The following is a 20048-nucleotide window of genomic DNA, read 5'->3' as shown; positions in this document are numbered from 1 at the left end:
GTTTTTTTTTTTTTTAACTTTAAAACGAGAGCATTTCGCGCTGAGTAGCCTGGGACTACCTTGAGATGCAAGCCATGTGGAACCTTGTCCTGTCAGTCTTGTCTCATAAATGAGCCCTAGTTTCTTCCTTTTTATTTTTATTTACTTATTTTTAAAAAAAGATTTTATTTACCTATTCAGTTGAGAGATCAAGTAGAGAGGGGTAGGGAGAGAGGGAAGGAGGGAAAGAAGCAGGCTCCCGCTGAATGTGGAGCCCTTCGTGGGGCTCGCTCCCAGGACCTGAGATCGTGACCTGAACTGAAACCAAGGGTCAGACACTTAACCGACTGAGCCACCTAGGGGTGGCTAGGGGCCCCCGGTTTCTTCCTTTTTAGAGGATGGGGACTTACAGGTAAAGAATCAACCCCATTTTGAAAACCCTTAGGAAGAATGCCTTTAAAAATTTGTCACAAATCATTTTTGACATTGAAGTGGAAGATTCTTCGCTGCGCTGAAATGTTTTCCTTAGCCTTATCTGTTACCACCTAAACACGTATCAGGGTCAGTATTCCTGATGTCCCCTTCCCAGTGGCATTGCACAGGACCCATTAAGTGTCCTTTTTCCGTAAGGCAGCTGTGTTTCCTGCCCTCATACTCACTCATTGAGTTTTGGTCACTAAGTTACATTGTTAATCTAATACGTACAGGTATACGTTCTTAATATTTTTAGTTTCTCTTCCTTCCTCTCCGTCTTTAGTATCTGGTTTACTGAAACCTCTTTAGCCATTTCCTCTGGGAGGATTTTGCCATCTCAGGCATGGCTTCCGCCAACACAGATGCCACCAGCAGCAGGAATGGCTACCAGCTGGGGACACAATTCTTTCTGATGGGCCCTTTAGGCTCGAGCGTGAGGGACCAACAGTGCGGATTTGGGGTTTCCCGGCCTGGTAACCTCTCCACAGGGGCTTTTGTGGTATTTTCTCTCCCCTCTGTGTCGAAGGCAGTCCCGGGCCCTGTTGCTGGCAGGCGTAGTTGCTGCCGCAGGGCTGCTGGGGTGCGTGGCCTCACCCCAGGGAGCTCTTCCCTGACTCACAGAGTGGCCCTCCCATGCAGTGTGGGGGAGGCGGCTCAGGTCACGGAACTGCTGTGCCTGGATGGTGGCAAATGGGACCAAATCGCCAGGGCGACCACATCTTGCTCCGCTTCCTGATGAAGAAGGAGGAAGGACCCCTTGACAGCTCGATTACATTTCGGGCCCAAAGACTTCCCTCTGGGCTGCTCAGTGAGAGAACAGGGGAAGGGAGAGGCCAGGTTTTAGGGGTTGGAGATCAGCAGGGGAATGGCAGGTTACCCTTTCACAACGCTGGGTCACCTGGGAGGGCCTGGAGAAGGTGGTAGAGTCAGCCAGCGGCGGTTGAGTCTGAAAAGTCCCTACTCTTAGAATGCCCTTCTGGTCAACTGTGTCCTTCAGAATGGAGGCCCACCCTTCAGTCAGTCTCCTGGTTATAAACAGCAGGCGTGGAAAGCCAGAAAAAACTAGAACCAAAGTCCCCCTCTGGAGCTGTCGTCTTTGACAGTGAAAGAGGAGCTGCCCTAACCCACACCCATTGTCCCAGTAGTTTTGGGATCTGGGGCTTCTTCCTGTCCCTGGGGAGGCTTCTATACAGCTGTGTGGGAGCAGGAGGCAGGTCTGCCCAGGGAGAGGAACCTGGATGGCAGGACTTCGGAAAAGACGTTGTTGGAAATCTAACTAAGGCGATTGATGTGTTTTGGAAAAGATAATTTTGGTGTGTAGTTTAGGGATTGTACACTCTGGTGGGTCTCACAGGGGTTGTGGAAGCACTTTGAATGGAGTACTGTCCTCTCACGGACACCTAGTTCCCTCACTGGAACACCTGGTAAGTTAAGGCCCAGCATGGCGGAATGCTGAAGGACAGATTTCAGCATTAGCCGTTAACTGTGGTCTGCTCCTCTACCATAATCCTTGGGGATCCGATGTTTCATTCTCTCTTGTAGTGACATGGGTGTGCTTCTCTGACATGACTCAAACTTGAAGTTGAGAATTTTGGGATCTGGGAGCCTGGAGCAGAGTGGGCTCTCACAGCACATGGTCACTCCTCTTGGATGTTGGGTGGAATGCTCAAGTGTTTGGTAGCTTCGCCATTTCTTAGTGGGAATGATACTACTTAGATTCTTGAGAAATCATATGGCTCTCGTGGTCAGTTCTGGAGAAGTTGTTAAATCCACTTTGGTCAGTTGGGCCTCGTTTGGGCCCTTGTTGGGCCAGTCCGTGGGGGCGTTTGGGAGATTGGATGGCCAGCTGTGGAATACAGCCCTCTGGGACTGGCAGTCTCCAGACTTTCTTGGACGAAGCTGGGAGGGAGTTCCGTAGCGAGTGATGCAATGTTGGAGTTGGATGCATTGGCCGTTGCCAGTGTCCAGCCGTAGCTGCAAGACAATAAACACCAAGAACCAAGGGAAACTTAGAAGAGTATTTTGGCCTCAAGCCACTGACACCCTGCCAGACAGATAGTAAGCATTCCATAAATGGTAGATCGCGCTGAGTTGGGGTAGAACGTGTTACTTCACTTTGAAACACACTGACTTTACTCCTATGAAATATGGTAATGTCTGTCCCTGCTGAACCTGTCGGTTAAGTATTGCCAAAGATTCACTGTTCTAAAATTAAAGTTATTATTTTAGTAGAGCTTTCTTGACTTATAGCTGGCTTGAAAATACTGGTTCTATGAACATGTTTCCTCAGTTACCTTGGGATACAATTGGATGTACTAGGAAACAGCATTGCTCAAAACTAGTGTGGTGTTGGGATATGGGAACTTTCAGGGATTTTGTTCAACTGATAAGGGTGTCTGTTTTTACCTGTCGCAAAAACACCGTTGGGTCAAAGCCACGTCATCCACGCTCTAGGGAGTAGGTCTTTGGAGCCCCTGTCATCACCCGTCCATCTGTGCTAAAAATCTTGCTCCTGTCTTGAGTCCTCACATGGTTCTCCTGGGAGGGAAGGTGTGGCACATCTTCACTGGGGTAGAGTGGACAAGCTCTCTCCTGATGGATCCCTCACCTCACGCCAAATGAGGGTGGCCATCCTGTCGCATGACCCAACCCTACGTTTCCAACCCCTCAGGACTCTGGAGAGCAAACAGGGATTAAGGACAATTTCCTGGAGGGTTATGCAGCCTCTCTACGCTTAAGCAGTATTCTACTTCTTCAGAACTTCTGTTACCGAGTTATGGTTTTCTTTTTTAATCATTCCTCAAGAAGACACATTGCTGTGAAGTGTGTCACTGAGCCCATGCGGAAGGAGATGGCCCAGAGCATTGCTTATCATCAAAGTGACCTCGGAGAACCACTGTGGAAATTTCTGTCCGGTCTTGGTACCAAGAACATTCATCCTTCTTCTGACCATTTGATTAGGAATTGTGAATTTTACAACTGCCATGTTTTCTCAGTTTGAGTTGGCTGTTATAAAGCTTACTATAAATAGAACTGGCTGCATAGCTTGATAGGGTATGATGGTTACCCTTATTCCCTCTATGCTTTGGGTTTCTTTTGGGTTTTGGGGGGTTAGTAATTTCTTCTATTTTAGATTATGTATCTTTTTTTTTTTTTAAGATTTTATTTATTTTAGAGCAAAAGAGTATGCACGCACGAGCAGGGGGAGGGGCAGAGAGAGAGGGAGGGAGCAAGGAGCCTGATGTGGGGCTTAATCTCATGACCCTGAGATTACGACATGAGCCAAAACCAAGAGTCGGACACTCAGGTGGCTGATCTACCCAGGTGCCCCTAGATTGTATATATTTGAAAGTCCCTCACTACTGAGTCCTTTGTTGAATAAATAGTTAAAAAAAATATGTAAAAAAGATGACCAGTGAATTTTCTTTAATTTTTGAATCATGTAAAATTTTTCAGTACCCTACACTGATCCATCCATCCAATACAGATTTTTAGACTTAAGTATGAATAGTGAAAACTAAATTTTTTTTGGTGCTTATTACTTTTAAAATAAGCATTCAGGATTCTGACTTGTTCAGGATTTTGATCCAAGACCTCTATAACCCCCTTCTCTCTGCTACTCATTTTTAAGGTTCATGGTAAGGGGAAACTTATTCTCATTATTTCATTATTTCACTAATTCTCATTATGTCACTAACTGTGGAACAGTTTTGGGCAGTGAAGTCATAATGAACAGAGTTAAGAGTTAACATATTTAGGTAGCATTTTATAGTTTGTATAATGGTTCGTGTTGATTTTCAGTCTTTTTCGGTAGGTAGGTAAGGTTGATAATCTTACATCCTCATTTTTCCTGTTGATTGTACTTGCCCAGGGTCACATAAGTACGAGAGCTTGCTGCACGGGCCTGGGTATTTTGAGGGCATGTACAATGTCCCTTTTTCTATATACTTTGGTCTCTGGAACTTGCAAGGACTAAAAAACGATAGGATGTTCCTTAGGAGTATTTTTTGAAGGTGAAAAAGAAATTTCTGGTCTGGGAGATTTTTTTTAGGAAAAGCTATGGGTCCACTGTCGTGGACACAGTATTTCTGACATCTGTCAGATTGTCAGCTCACCTCAGACTGGAAGGTTGGGGCCATGGAACCCCTCCGCCTTGTCCATTTTGTCAAGTATATGAAGCCAGAGATGAGTTTTGGTAATTCCTTCCCCCACTTCCAGCCCTCACATTTCCCTGTGAAAACTGCTTGACACCTGACCCAGAGATGGACTGTAGGAGTTGACGGTGAATCAGAATGAGACTGGAAAACACGGTGCAGTCAGCGTTCATGCCCCATGAGTGTAACATAAGCAGGCCGCTGCTGTTGCCGGATTGCATCACACTGGTGTTGTCCGTGTGACTACGTCACTGGTGTTGTGCCGTGACGAGTTGGCTAGATCCGATCTTCCAGCTGTGTGAGTCAACTCCCTTGTTGCCCCGCAACAAATTTAAGGTGACTCGTGTCATCCCACTTATAACACGGACCCACTTTCATTGAGTTCGGCACCCTGTTTGTAGGAAGTCCCAGGAACAGTGGCCTCCTATGGTGTAACTTCTTACAGTTTACAAACGCCCAGTAATGGTGGAATCGTAGCTAAAGTTTATTGCAAACTGACGGCGTGGTAGGCGTGAAGCTAGTCATGTAACACCCATGGTCTTGAGTGCTCACGGTAACCCAGTGGTTTAGGAGCTGTTCTGTGGCAGAGGGGCGATATGGAGAGTTTGCCCCCAGATCACCCAAGTGAGTGGGGAGGCCAGGATTTGACCTCATGCAGGTATTAAGACTGAGGCTCCAACCCCCAGCCATGAACTTGGTGCATAGCTGCCTTCCATTGAACCTGAATTCTTTGCAGTTCTTGAAGAAAACTCAGAGTCTGCTAATCGTTCTCAGGAGCCATGGTGGAGTCAACCACTCCGGGCAAAACGAGTACTGCTTGGCACGTTGCAATTGCAGCCTGTCTGCAGATTGCAGACATCCATGAGCCTCTTCATTCATCCGCGTCACAGGTCAATTCCACGGCTGGGGTCACAGGGGACATTTTTTTCCCCCCACCCATATCAAACAAAAATTCTACCAACTCAATTTTGTTTTCCTGCAGTGTTTTATTAAAAAAAAAAAATGCCCTGTAACTCTCACCCTCTTCCCCATATCGTTCTTCTGCTCAGGAATTAGAAGGCTGTAGATGGAGAAAAATGATAGTTCTGGAAGGTAGAATATGCCCTTCTTTTAAAGTATAAGAAAATGCATTATCAGCTTCTGGGGAGCAGGTGGAAGGGCAGCTGCCCGCGGGCCCCCATTTGCCAGCAAGAATCCAGCCTTGCAAATTATTGGCAGCTGGCACCGTAATGAGTCCATTTCAATATAAATGGGCTGTTGCTTATTAATTTCTGCCAGTTCCTAGGCAATTCAGGAACTGCTTTGAAAATTTGAAAATTCGCAGAGAACAGCTTCAGGAGGATGCCTAGGAAAAGAGAGAGAACAAGCTAGCAATGGGGGAATTATGGAAAGGGCACGTATTGTAGGGTAATAATGGGGTATGGCTGAGGACGCGGGCTCCCTTCCTTGCAAAGCGTGAGTCACCCACTTCAGGTTAAATAGTACGTTTTGTGAGATAAGGAAGAATCGCAACTTCTCTGATTGTTCTGTTCTCTGTGGATGTGTGCATTTATTTATTGACTGCTTCTGTGGGGCTGCCTTCCACAAAGTAGGCACTTTTCTCTGGGTTCCTGTTCAAAGCGTTGGGCACCCCGGGCTCACACCTTGCTGGAACCAGCAGCAGTGGGTGGCGGCAGTGGGCAGCCCCACAGAGGGATGTCCGGGAGGAGGGCGATAAGGTGCAGTACCCCCTCCCTACGGGACCCCCAGTCTGTCTTTCTTCCTTAGTATTTGCAGTTTCATCTCAGAATGCAGGCTTTTTTCCCCCCTTTAAAAAAATACCATTTTTATATCATTTTTTTAAAAGATTTTATTTATTTATTTGACAGAGAGAGATCACATGTAGACAGAGAGGCAGGTAGAGAGAGAGAGAAGGAAGCAGGCTCCCTGCTGAGCAGAGAGCCTGACGCGGGACTCGATCCCAGGACCCTGAGATCATGACCTGAGCTGAAGGCAGCAGCTTAACCCTCTGAGCCACCCAGTCGCCCCTGATACCATTTTTTTTAATCTTTTTTTTTTTTTTTTTTAAACACTGCTTGTTCCTGGAGCCGTCCTTGTCCATGTATCTTCTGTGCTAAAAAGCAGTTTAGGTATCTCACTAAGTTCTTTTCTGTACATATTCTTCACGACTTGCCTCTGAATTTGATGTCTGGCCAGCTGTGAACATGTATGCGATGAACTCGGTGTGTTTTGCGTTTTTTTGTTTTGTTTTGTTTCACCGTCTTTTGACGTTTTCTTCAACTTTCGTCATAAATGTAGCTGTTTGGATAATAACCAAGACTCCCTTGTTTCCTTTTATTGATTATCTCTGTTCGTTGAGACCTTTTGAAGATGAAGAGGAAGCCATGGGAATCATTCCACAGCAACCCGTTTCTGTTAGCTGCTACTTTTCTCCATAGAAATAGGGGGAAATGATAATTTGGTCTGTAGGACTGGTTCTTACCGTAAATAGGGCTATGCTTGTATTTATTTAGGGATCTGCTTATGTCTGCACTCTCTACCTGGAGCTGAAGGTTGTGCTGTTAGATTTGGGGCTTGGTATCACACACAGAATGGATGTCAGAGAATCAAGGAGAATGGGCTCCTTGGAAAAGGCCCGTGCTCTGTGTTCTGGCTGACCACTTCCTTTCTCTTTTCCGTCCTTTGCAGGTTTTCGGCACATCCTCAGACACTCACAGGAGACGATGATGGCCTCCGCGAGGGGCAGGTGCTGACCCTTTCCCCAGTCCCTGCCGCTGTTCATCCTGACGCCATTTCCCATCTCAGTATCTAAATGCCACAGTGCTCTTGGGGCAAGTTGGGCTGGGAACCACTGTTGCCTTGTAAGGTAGGTTTGTATGAGTCGTTTTGAGCCCATATACATCCGCATGAATCAATGGAAACGCTTCCAAAGTGGTGGGACTGATACGTTTTAGTGTAATTGGAATTGCTGGGTTGCATGTAGCTCGTGGGAAAAAGAATTTGGAACCACTTCTTTGGATTAGCGTTACACCCAGCTAAGAATTCAAAAGCATTAGCATTCAAACTTAAAAAAAAGAAAAGAAAAGAAAAGAAGAAGCCGGTACCTATGAGATCTTTTCTCTCCCCTGTGAATTGCCCTCAGGGTCTTTTAAATTTATCCCTGAGCTTTGCCATCTTTTTATTGGATTATTTTGAAAAAGACTAACCTAGCTGCAAATCTGAACTTCAAAACAATGATATATTTTGTTTCTGGTTTGGGTGATCTCTAAAAAGCAAAATAAATACAGTCAAAATAATAATCTTTCTAAATCAAAGATCATCTTTTATTTGTTGCAAAACTTTCCTGTTTAGTCTCTTGTGTTAGGGGTGTTTGCGTGTGACTTGGCAAAACACTTCTCATGGGTTTGTAAAGATTTAGCAAAAACTTTCAGAACTTTGTCTCAGTTTAATCTTAGCTCGCCCCCCCACCCCCTACCCCACCCCTGTCTTCAGGCTCAGCCTCCAGTAGAGAAAAAACAGGCTTGAAACCAAGACCTCCCACTAGAAGCTAATTTTAAATTTGCAATCTGTTGTCTTGTGATTTTCGCTTCAAATTTAACTTTGAAATAAATACATTTCATCCTTTCTCCTGCAAATTTGGAGGTCTGTTTTCAAGTCATAGAAGGGCGATCATTATGTTTATTTTAATAAGTTTTTAAATACCTCAGGGGAGTGAAAAATCACATTATTAATAATTACAATTTCTGTGCATCATTAAATGCCTTATGCTTGGATTTTGCAAGGTCCTCACCAGTGACTGAGGAACCTTGCTTTGGGAGTTCACTTTTGTCTTGAATGTGATATGAATTGGGTCATTTTGGGCCCACTAATGAGCTCTGATGTTTTATGTATTTGAAGAGCCCTTGTTTTAAGGGAGTCTGCATGGGGAACACTCCCGCTGAGGAGATCTGTGTATTTAGGTGACCAAGACAGGGGTGGGTACGGCAGGGTCCCTGCCACTAGGCCATTATAATAAGGTGGGAAGGGGGTCCATACGAAGCAAGACAAGTGTGTCACTGTGCAAATAATCATGCAGCAGACGCCACGTAAGGAGGTCAAGCAAAGTGCTGTTGAGAAAGCATGATTAAATCCAAGCTAGATAGTATTTTCTTTACCTTAGGTAATTTTTCCCAGCCATCTGTTACGAGTTTGGGTTTGGTGTCGTTTGTTGTAGCTGTCAGCCCAGTGCCCACATCCTCACTCTCTTCAATTATCCAAAAAACCCAGGGACTTAAAGCATGTTAACATGTTCTATTTATTTGCCTTTCCTTAAAATCAATTACAGGTTCAGTGCAGAAACTTTAGAAAATACCCCCCCCCCCCCGCCAAAAGTGTAAGTTTTGAAAAATTGAAATTACCCACAATCACTCTATCCAGAATGATTGCTTTTAAAATTATTATACAGGTCTAGTGCGTGTGTGTGTACGTGTGTGTGTGTGTGTGTGTGAGAGAGAGAGAGAGAGAGAGAGAGAAAGTGAACATATTAATATTCTTAAAATTGAGAGAGAGAGAGAAAGTGAACATATTATTAATATTCTTAAAATTTTAACCTGCTCAAAACCATTTTCTTGGTTGTGCACTCAAATAGAAGTGTTGTTTTTTATTTTTTTGTTTTTTGAGATTTTATTTATTTGTCAGAGAGAGAGTGAGCACAAGCGGGGGGACCGGCAGGCAGAGCAGGCAGGGGGAGAAGCAGGCTCCTCGGTGAGCAGCGAGCCTGATGTGGGACTCCAGCCCAGGACCCCGAGATCATGACAGCCAAAGGCAGATGCTTAACCACTGAGCCACCCAGCCTTCCCTCAAATAGAAGTTTTTACTTCTGAGAGTAAGAAGAGTTTTGCTCCACTGATGTTTGGTCCTACAGTAGAATGATCTTTTTTGATTATCTACTTCTGAACAGGGTAAGCCTTAGCAGGCTGACCCACAAGGCTGGGCTTGGATCACAAAGAATGGGAAGACTAGGGAAAGCGTGTGCCACTCTGGTCTCTGTTTGGGGACTGCTTGAACTGCTGGTCTCATCGAGGAAATCCAACTTCCGGACCATAAAAAATATTATAGGCTCCTTAGTTCTCAAGGTGATGAGGTTATTTCTAGTTCCTTTGTATCTTCTTCTTTCTGTCGCTGTTTTCCCTCTGAACAGTCTGAAGTTACAAGAGTATTTTTGTTTGTTCCTCTCTGCTCAGAGACCTTGGCCATGGGGTGGTTTTCTATGAACTAGAAAGTTTTCTCATGTAATACAGAGAAAACGTAACAGTGTGATGAGAGACACAGTTTGCATGATTTGTGTTGGGTCGTCCAGGTCTTACCTTTCTTTTTTATTTGTGTTCTGTTTCTCTACTCCTGTATAATCATTGATGTTCATAATGATTTTATATAGACATTGTGAACAGTTAAGCTTTTCATTTATTTCAAGAGTGCTTACCTTTACTCGGGGAGCATAGTTAGAGTAGTGGCTTTATTTTATTTTAGTTTTTGGAGAGGGAATTTCTAAAGTAAAACATTTTCCTTATTTTTTTTTTAGAGAGAGTGCACTTGTGTGCGGCAGGAAAGGGGCAGAGGTAGAGAGAAGAGAGAGAATCTTAAGCAGGCTCCATGTCCAGTGCAGAACTGGACATGGGGTCTTTCTCATGACCTTGAGACCATGACCTGAGCCAAAATCAAAAGTCAGATGCTTAACCAGCTGAGCCACCTGGGGAACACAGAGAAAAAAATTTTAATATTGAAGAATTTTTTTTCCCACTTCGTTGATGAATTTGGGTGTGTTTTTTGTACATTTCCTAGCATGTGAATATATTGGCCTGCAGTTTCAATCATGTGATTCAATCATTTAGAAGTCTTTGCTACTCCAACATCTGGGTCACTTTAGGATCAACGTCTATGGATTGCCTTTTCCCTGGAGAGCTGGTTAGAATTTCTGGGTTCTTTGGAACACATTGTGAACATTTTAAGTGTCATATTGGGAGACTTGAGTTCCTGTTAAAATCATCTGGAAAACAATGGTTTTCCTTTTTTGTTGCTTTAGCAGGCAGTTGACCCAGCCAGGTCCTACACATAGGCCACTTGCTTGGCAGTCTGGGAGGTGGGCAGTGGTTTTATGTAGTAACTCAGCTCCCAGGGCCTTTACCGTCTTGCTTGGGTGGGTCTGAGATTGGGCATCTGAGACAGGTGAGCCCGGGACTTGTATGGATTTGTACACAGCTCTGGTGGATTGGCTTCTCCAGCTCTCTTTCCTCGGTGACCCCCCTCATTCCTTGGTTGGCAGGGGCTACTCTTCTTGGTTCTTTGGCCAGAACAATGGGGTGCATCTTGGGAATTTTTGCTCACCTGTGTCAGAAGTGTACTTCCGCATAAGACTGGGAGAGAGGAACCGGGAAACTCACTCTTGCATGAGCAGCTTCTTCCGGTTTTGACTTCCCCACACAGCATGCTTGTGCTTGCACTTTGGAATATTTGGGCAGTTGCTATTTTCTTTGGCCGCAAGTTCTTCAGTCTTTTATCAGTCAGAGAAGGATCAGTCCTAGTGCCGAGTTCCGTTTCGTTCCTTACTTTACGGAGACAGAAGCGCCGCCCCAGTTAATCAGCTCTACCTCTCTGTTTAACCTCCCTTTGGACCACTGGTCTGTGCTTACTTTGTGTTTCCTGATAGAGACGCTAAGTGATGCTCAATGCATATGTTTTTTTTTGTAAGATTTATTTATGTATTAGAGGGAGACTAGGGGGAGGGGCAGAAGAAGAGGCGGAGAGAGAATCTCCCAACAGACTCCCTGTAGAGCCGGGAGCCTGATGTGGGGCTCGATCCACCACCCGGAGATCATGACCTGAGCTGAAATCAAGAGTTGGATGCTTAGCCAACTGAGCCACCCAGGTGCCCTGATAGCACACTTATTTTTTATTGCCTGATTTGTTGAGACTCTATTAGAAAGTTTTAGATGGCTTTCAGCTATAAAAGCAGATTTTAAAATGTTTCATTTTGAAGAACTCTCACTTTTATTTTTTTGAAAGAGAGAGCAAGTGTGTGAGTGGAGAGGGGTGCAGAAGGAGAGAGAGAGAGAGAATCTTAAGCAGGCTTCATGCCCAGCAAGGAACTCAACGCGGGCTCAGTCTCACCACCCTGAGATCACGGCCTGATTCAGAATCAAGAGTTGGACACTGAACTGCCTGAGCCACCCAGGCGGCCCTGAAAAATTCTCACTTTTAAAGAGAAATTCCATTTAACCAGACTATTTCAGGTATTTAAGGCTTTGCTTTTTAAATTTTGAAATAATTAGAGATTCACAAGATATTGTACAGATGATGTACAACCTAATGGCTGTTCTTATTGATCAGTTTCCTTAAGATACTTTTTCACTTACTCACTGTGTATTTAACTTGGTGGATTTCAAGGAATGTACTAGGATTACCTGAAAAGTTTAACTCATTGCTTTAAGAGAAAGGTCACGGTGGTAGAAAAAGCCACACTGTCTCTAGGGTCCTTCAGTTCTGGCCCCAAGACTCTAGATTTTCTGACTCCACACCACTGGCAGGTGACCCCCTACTCAGCATGCCACCATGCCACCATGTCTCCCTTGCCTCCATTTTGTCTAGGTCTCTGAGGCCGAGTACATCTGCACTGTCCACCTAGACAATGGGGAGGGGTACGCTCTGAACTCTGAATTCTGTAGGGACAGCTCTCAAAAGAGGAGGCAGGGAAGAATTGAGGGCAAGAAGTGAAATGAGGCAAAAGCAAGGCCTTCAATCTTTGGCCAGGTAATTGGGGGTGGGGAGCAGAGTGGAGCAGGGGCGAGTGGTCTGGGATGAGGGACCTTCAGGTGGAAGGGAGCCCGAGTGACGGGCACATTGATGACCGCTGTGTCCTCGAGACATCTGGTAGAAGGGGCTAGCATAGTTAAGTCTGACTTTGTGGTCTTCTCTAGTCCACACTGTGGTCTTGTTCCTAATTTGTGTCGTGACCCCATTCTCACCTCCTTTTTATTGTGGTTGTATGAATTTCTACATTCTAGGTTTAAGTTTAGTTTGTCATTCATTCGTTCAGTGTTCTGCCGCCGAGCACCTTTTACCTTTCAGGCGGGGTTCTAGGCACTGAGGATATAGCAGTAAATAAGACAAGCAGAACTTTTAGCCCTCCTGAAGCTTATGTTCTGGTGGGGAAGGACAGAGAATAAAAAAGTTAAGTAAGTGAAATATATTTTGTGTTATGGTTGTGATAAAGGCTAAGGAGGAAAAGAAAAGAAGAGGGGTAAAGATTGAGCTGTGTTGGTGGGGGGGCTGTCACTTTGGATAGAGGTCAGGGAAGATCACCCTGAGAAGACAGTATTTGAGTCAAAGTCAGAACCAACTGGAATGTGAGTGAGGTAGTGAAGGACGGTTGCAGGCAGAAAGAAGAGCATGGGCAAAGGCCCTGGGGCAGACTCAGGGCCCTACCTGGCTCAGGTAGCCAGAACTTAGACCTTTGAAAAGAAAGTATGAGAAGCCAGATTTGAGGTCTAAATACTGAGGGTTGTTCTTGTGATAAAATTTTGACCAATACCTCTTGCCTAATCCCTCTCCCGCTAAGTGCTCCCTGAAAATGCAACTTATTTGGAACCACTATCATGCTGCATCAGGAAGTGATAGTTTTAATGAGTTTAAAACTGGAGACAGTTTCCGGCTAGAGGCTGAGTACTCTTATTCTGATGCTCTTCTTTGTAATTTCTTTTATTTTCTTCTTCTTCTTTTTCATTTCTGTCCTGGTTTTTGCATTTCATTCTGACCTTGATCTCTGTTTTCTCACCTCGCGACAGTGTGATGATCGCGTTGGTGAGGTACTACTGATCACTCACCTTCTGCTTTGTTCCTAAAATACACGACTGCTGACTATCTCCTGTCTGGAGTTGAGCACTGCTAGCCTCCGTAGAGGCTACTGAGGAACTGAAAGCTGCTTTCTACCCTGAAGTTCCTTCCTGACTCACGGGGACCGACCGGGTGTGGATGTAAATTACAAACTGGATAAAAGCTAGCATTTTACCTTTTTGTACAGGCAGAGGATTAGAACTTCCAGTTCGCCCATGTTCTGGAGGCGCACAACATTCCCGTGGGGCAGAGGTTGTCTCAGAAAGAGGAGATTGTGTCAGTTGAATGCCACGAGCAATTTTATTTATTTATTTTTATTTTTTAAAAGATTTTATTTATTTATTTGACAGACAGAGATCACAAGTAGGCAGAGAGGCAGGCAGAGAGAGAGAGGAGGAAGCAGACTCCCCGCTGAGCAGAGAGCCCAATGTGGGACTCGATCCCAGGACCCTGGAATCATGACCGGAGCCAAAGGCAGAGGCTTTATCCCACTGAGCCACCCTGGCGCCCCATCCACGAGCAATTTTAATTTTTCATGCTTCTGTTAACTTCTATGTACCCCCACCAACACCACACGAGCCCTTGTGGTTCTCACCAACCTTTCAGGAAAAGTTTTCAAATTAAGGGCTATTTCAGCAGGTCCCCAGCAACTGATTTTTCTTGACTTGCTTCAGACTTCCTGCCGACTCTGTTTAGGTCACCCCCTGAGAATTTCTCTTGGTAGGATTTAGGAGATTTGGCATTCATCTCTAAATTCTAGTTCTGAAGATAAAAATGGCTTCTTTCCTACCTTGGCCGGCTGGAAAGAATCCTGCTACTAAAAATGCTATTAATATAACAGGCCCGTCGGAGTGATGCATTAGGTGCTGTAATTCTTGAAGGTTGGGGCCATTTCCTTTAGGAAACCTCTCCTGAGGCTTTTAACTTGATTGCTTTTCTGTTGGCAGAAACGAGCCTCACCAAAAAATGTGTTGTTGGGAATATGCCTGTCAATTTATATTTGCAGGCTTTTGATACGTAGAATAGCGAAGGGTCCTCCTTGTGGGTGTGAGGAGACAGTTTTGCTTGTCTTACACGCAGTTCTGCCACCATCATTCTTTTCCTTCTTTTAAACTTGAACCTGTTGATTTTTTTTTAAAGATTTTATTTATTCATTTGACAGACAGAGATCACAAGTAGGCAGAGAGGCAGGCAAAGAGAGAAGGGGAAGCAGGCTCCCCGCTGAACAGAGAGCCCGATGTGGGGCTTGAGATCATGACCCGAGTCAAAGGCAGAGGCTTTGTCCCACTGAGCCACCCAGGCGCCCCTAAACATGTTGATTCTTAAAGTGGAACCATGGCTGACACTTGTTCTAAGCTTTTTATTATTTATTGGCAAAACGTACGAATACATAGACACATTCAGGTGTCTTAACGTGTACTTTAAAAGATCAAGAACTCTAAGGAATTGGCCATGGCCTTTAGGTATTAAAATGCTTATGTGGGGCTGCCTGGATGGCTCAGTGGGTTAAAGCCTCTGCCTTTGGCTCAGGTCATGATCTCAGGGTCCTGGGATCAAGTCCCATATAGGGCTCTCCACTTAGCAGGGAACCTGCTTCCCTTCCTCTCTCTGTCTGCCTCTCTGTCTGCTTGTGATCTCTGTCTGTCAAATAAATAAATAAAATCTTAAAAAAAAAAATGCTTATGTGTTGGAGCGTCTGTGTGGCGCCTTCGGTTACGCGTTTGACTCTTGGTTTTTGGTTCAGGTCTTGATCTCAGGGTTGTGAGATCGAGCCCCGCGTTGGGCGCTCTCTCTCTCTCTCTCTCTTTCTCTCTCTCCCCCCCCTTCCCCTCGCACTCACACGTGTGCTCTCTTTCTCTAAAATAAATAAATCTTAAAAAAAAAAAAAAAACGCTTTCTTATTTATTTGACTTTCAAAATGTAGCACACCATATTCTTCAGGATATAGATCACAAATGCTCGTGTGTGGACAGTGGATGTTTTTCTTTCCCCTCTAGTGAGTTGAATTGTTGTTATTGTTTTTTTGTTTTGTTTTTTTCTTTGCTCCTTAAAGACGCCAGCCAGAGAGGCAGGAGCTTATTAACTGCTTTGAAATATACTTGCTGCCAGGAAAAAGGAGATTCTCCTGCTTGGAAAGTTCCCTCTGAGAATCACATGATGTGTGACCTGGTGGGGAATATTCCAGTACGGGAAAATTGTAACATCTGGTGCCTGTGTGAGTTACCTCCGAACTCACTGGAACATGAAATGGAGGTTTTCCCTTCCTGTGGTCACCGATTTGGTTTCCACGAAGATGGGCTCGTCTGAGTCGATGGAGTGTTTTAGATGGAGTGTGAGATTATAGAATGATTCCGGATCAGTGTGAAGGTGTCTGATAGTCCCGACTCTTTGTCATGGTCCTGGTCAATTCTTTCTCTGCGTCCCCCCTGGTACCTTTCACTGTTTTCTTGTCTACCTTCCATGGCTACGGTATCCGTTTCTTGAGAGTTGAGAGCGTGTCTCTTTTGTTCGCTGCTGTGTCTCTGGCTTCTACAGCATGGTAGGTGCTCATGTATTTTCTGAATGAATGACTACGTAGGTGGTTGGAAACATCAGCGCAGGAATATATACAGCTACTATATTTTCCCTCTTTTCCTTTCTGGCCACTTTTATGTGTGTGTCTTAAGCGCTTACAATTTGAATGGTACAGAGAAAGAACAGAGTAAGGAGAAGAGGCTAGAGGAGTCACAGTCCCTGAGCTTTGAAGGTCTTTCTTCTTTTTCCCCGTGGGCGACAGTCACCAGGCCAGGGAGAGAGACCGGAAAATGGGAAGGAAGGACTTGAATTAACCTGGGTAGCCCCAAAAGGCTGAATCACATTTAGTGGTTTCATAATGTGAATTTCTGTGTGCAGGGCACTCTGTACCAGATTCATGTTCCTGGTTTGGATTTGCTCCCAGAAATAAACCCATTAGTCTGCTGCGAAGCAGAGAGCGGGGTTTCTTTTCGTTTTGCCCCTCTCCCTCTCCCTCTCCCTGCCTCCCACTTCATGCCCCCTCTGAAATACCAAAAGTTAAGGTTTTCAGAATGCCGGGGCACTGAATCGAATTTTAGGTAAAAGCCCATGGTTCCTTTTGACCTGGATGAACTGGGAAGAGTTGATCGGACTTATTAATCTCTTGAGTGTTTCAAGTTTTGATTGATTTTTTTAAAAAGATTTTATTTATTTATTTGAGAGAGAATGAGTGAGAGAGAGCATGAGCGAGGAGAAGGTCAGAGGGAGAAGCAGACTCCCCAAAGAGCCAGGAGCCCGATGTGGGACTTGATCCCGAAAGTCCGGGATCATGACCCTAGCCAAAGGCATTCATTTGCTCAACCGACTGAGCCGCCCAGGCGCCCCTGATTTTGAAATACAGATGGAAGTCTGGGTCAGATGGAAACACTGGGAGGGAGGGAGGTCGTCCAATGCTCCGGTGAGTTTGGTTACTGCTTTTTGAACCACAGTATCATTTCCAGCAGAAAGTCCATTTGTGGGGTGCCTGCGTGGCTCAATGGGTTAAAGCCTCTGCCTTCGGCTCAGGTCATGATCTCAGGGTCCTGGGATTGAGCCCCGTATTGGGCTCTTTGCTCCTCAGGGAGCCTGTTTCCCCCTTTCTCTGCCTACTTGTGATCTCTGTCTGTCAAATAAATAAATAAACTCTTAAAAAAAAAAAAAAAGAAAAAAAAAGAAAGTCCGGTTGTGCTTTCAGGGTTTTTGGTGTCTGGAGAGAAGCCGAGCTGGAGGGAACCATGAGGGTTTGCAGCTCTGAAGGCAGCACGGCAGCAGGCCCTGTGGGCAGCTAGCTACCCTCTGGGCACAGACACGTTTAATGCTCTACATGTCTACCTGGGTTCTCATTTCACATCGCGGGGGGCCCGTCTCAGTGGAGGCATCAGTTCTCACCTGCAAGTGTGTAAGGGCCCAGGCACCTGCCAGGTGGGCAGGTGCAGAGGATGGGGTGGGCAGAGGATCGTGTCCTGTCGCCTTACCAAGCTCTCTGCCCGCCCCGCACCCTGAGCTCTTTCTGTTCAACTACCCATTCGTGACTCACTTATCCCCTCCTCTCTTTCCTCCCACCCCCCATGCTGCAGACCATAAAACCATGGGAAACGCAGAAAGTCAAAATGTAGAGCATGAGTTTTATGGAGAAAAGCATGCCAGCCTGGGCCGGAAGCACACGTCCCGCTCACTGCGCCTGTCGCACAAGGCTCGGCGGACGAGGCACGCGTCCTCGGGGAAGGTGATCCATAGGAACTCCGAAGTGAGCACACGATCCAGCAGCACACCCAGCATCCCGCAGTCCCTGGCCGAGAATGGCCTGGAGCCCTTCTCCCAGGAGGGCACCCTAGAGGACTTCGGCAGCCCCATTTGGGTGGACCGAGTGGATATGGGCTTGAGACCCGTGTCGTACACCGATTCTTCCGTCACTCCCAGCGTGGACAGCAGCATCGTCCTCACAGCCGCCTCTGTGCAGAGCATGCCAGACTCGGAGGAGACCCGGCTCTACGGGGATGACGCTACGTATTTGGCTGACGGAGGCAGGCGGCAGCATCCCTACACATCCAACGGGCCCACTTTCATGGAGACGGCGAGCTTTAAGAAGAAACGCTCCAAATCTGCAGACATCTGGCGGGAGGACAGCCTGGAATTCTCACTCTCTGATCTGAGCCAAGAACATTTAACAAGCAACGAAGAGATCTTGGGTTCCACCGAAGAGAAAGACTGCGAGGAGGTTCGGGGCATGGAACCCCGGGCGAGCCCCCGGCAGCTCAGCAGCTGTCAGCGTGCCAATTCCCTGGGTGACTTGTATGCTCAGAAAAACTCCGGGGTGACGGCAAACGGGGGGCCCAGGAGCAAATTCGCAGGCTACTGTCGGAATCTGGTGTCTGATATTCCTGATCTTGCAAACCATAAGATGCCACCAGCTGCTGCCGAAGAGTCTCTTCCCTACAGTAATTACAACACACTCCCCTGTAGGAAGTCTCACTGTCTTTCTGAAGGTGCCACCAACCCACAGATTAGCCATAGCAACAGCATGCAAGGCAGAAGAGCAAAAACAACTCAGGTAAAGTGGTTGAAATCTGTTTCACTATTTTGGAAATGGTGCATGAGTTCAAGTGCATGCTTTTGCTCCTGCAAGGTTCCCATCTTTGAGTGCCTGGCGGCGGCTGCACCTGCTACTACCCGCACCCCCCCCCCCCCCCCCCCCCCCCGGGATTCATCTCAGCTCTGCTTCGCCCCTCTTCCAGTTCGGTGCCAGGGGTGGGATGAAGGGAATAGAGAGAGAGAGAGAGAGTGTGTGTGTGTGTGTGTGTGTGTGTGTGTTGGGGGGGTGATGTGGGTAGGAGTGAGAAAAAAGCTGATAAGTTCATACTCGGGACCTGCTGCCTCTCCAGCTCAGCTCGTGAATAGCGTCTCGCTTCTGCTGAGCCTCCTTCCTCTCCCCGGACAGATGGGCCCGGCGGGTTGAGCACTCTCGGGGTGTCTCTCCAGTGCCGCAGGTGGGAAGACGGGTTGGTCGGAACCTCCTCGGAGGAGGCATCTTTGATTCAGGGCGGGCTCTGGTCATTGGTCAGCTTCTCGCGGGGGTTGGCAGGCTTCTCGCCTTACTAGGAGCCATTTCAATTTCCTGTTCCTTGCGATGCCGGCCAGCCCTGTCTCTGGAGGGAGGGGCAGCGGAAGGAATAACATGGGCGGCTTCCAGTTCCTACTTTGCAGCCAGCTCGTTGTTTGACCTTGGGCAAACCCTGACTTCTAGTTGCTTCTCTGAAAAATGGGAGTGAAAAGGGCTCAACGCGCCTGTTCAGGGGTCTAGGGCAGGAGAGAGATGGGTGTGAAGGCGTTTCTTTTAAAGATTATTTTTACAAGTGCCTTGCTGATGGAAAGAGGTCTCATCACCTTCATTGGTGGGGGGGCCTAAGAGCCCACCTCACACTCCTGTGTGCCCTGGTCCTTTTCTGGTCCTGCTGTTCCCGGTCGCCGAGTTCCGGGCATCCTGGCTGGTGTTGAGGATGGGTTCATGGTTTAACAAGACAGTGCTTCTCATCAGAGATCCAGTCAAGCCCATTTGCCTCGAAAGGCACGTCAGCCTCCACGGTGACCAACTGACAGCACCGTGGTCAGCGGGAAAGCGGCAGGTGCCCTCCGGGCTGACGGAGCAAGGGTGGTACTGTTCCAGTACGAGTCAGACAGGCATTTTGAGGTTTAGTTCTCTCAGAAAGGGGGTCTAAGTAAAATGGGCAGATGGTGGGGAACCCAAAAAGGGGGCAGAGAAAATGGACACTAGACTGTGTTCTTGCTGGAGAGCAGATTTTTATAAAATAGCCCCGATCTCAGGTTTCTGATTTTATGTTGGAATTTTAAATTCTCCTGTACCAGCCATCAGGGAAGTCCTCGGTGTTTTTTGTTTCTTCTCCTACGCTAGCTTTCTGTATTAGAATAATTAAAACTTTCTGTAAGTTCCTCCAAGTTTATATGGGTTAAAGGAGACCGTGTTTGACCTCTCCCCTCCTTTTCTTTCCAAAACCATGTTTGACTGTCATAAAAATACACATG

The 20048-nt window shown here is 46.4% G+C and overlaps 1 protein-coding gene across 10 annotated transcripts in view; it reads left to right on the top strand.

Annotated features, from left to right (window-relative positions):
- The window catches only part of TIAM1 (TIAM Rac1 associated GEF 1), a 383887-nt gene that overhangs the window by 232914 nt on the left and 130925 nt on the right, over positions 1–20048 (top strand). For all 10 annotated transcript variants that reach the window (XM_032353687.1, XM_032353692.1, XM_032353699.1 and 7 more), the window contains 2 exons: positions 7296–7473; positions 17585–18558. In XM_032353687.1, coding sequence (XP_032209578.1) covers positions 17596–18558 — 963 coding nt within the window. In that variant the 5' untranslated portion in view covers positions 7296–7473; positions 17585–17595. The remainder of the gene's footprint in view (positions 1–7295; positions 7474–17584; positions 18559–20048) is intronic.

The sequence above is a fragment of the Mustela erminea genome, chromosome 1 (assembly GCF_009829155.1).
Source record: "Mustela erminea isolate mMusErm1 chromosome 1, mMusErm1.Pri, whole genome shotgun sequence".
In the NCBI taxonomy this organism is placed as follows: Eukaryota; Metazoa; Chordata; class Mammalia; order Carnivora; family Mustelidae; genus Mustela; species Mustela erminea.
This window is presented reverse-complemented; position numbering and strand designations above follow the sequence as displayed.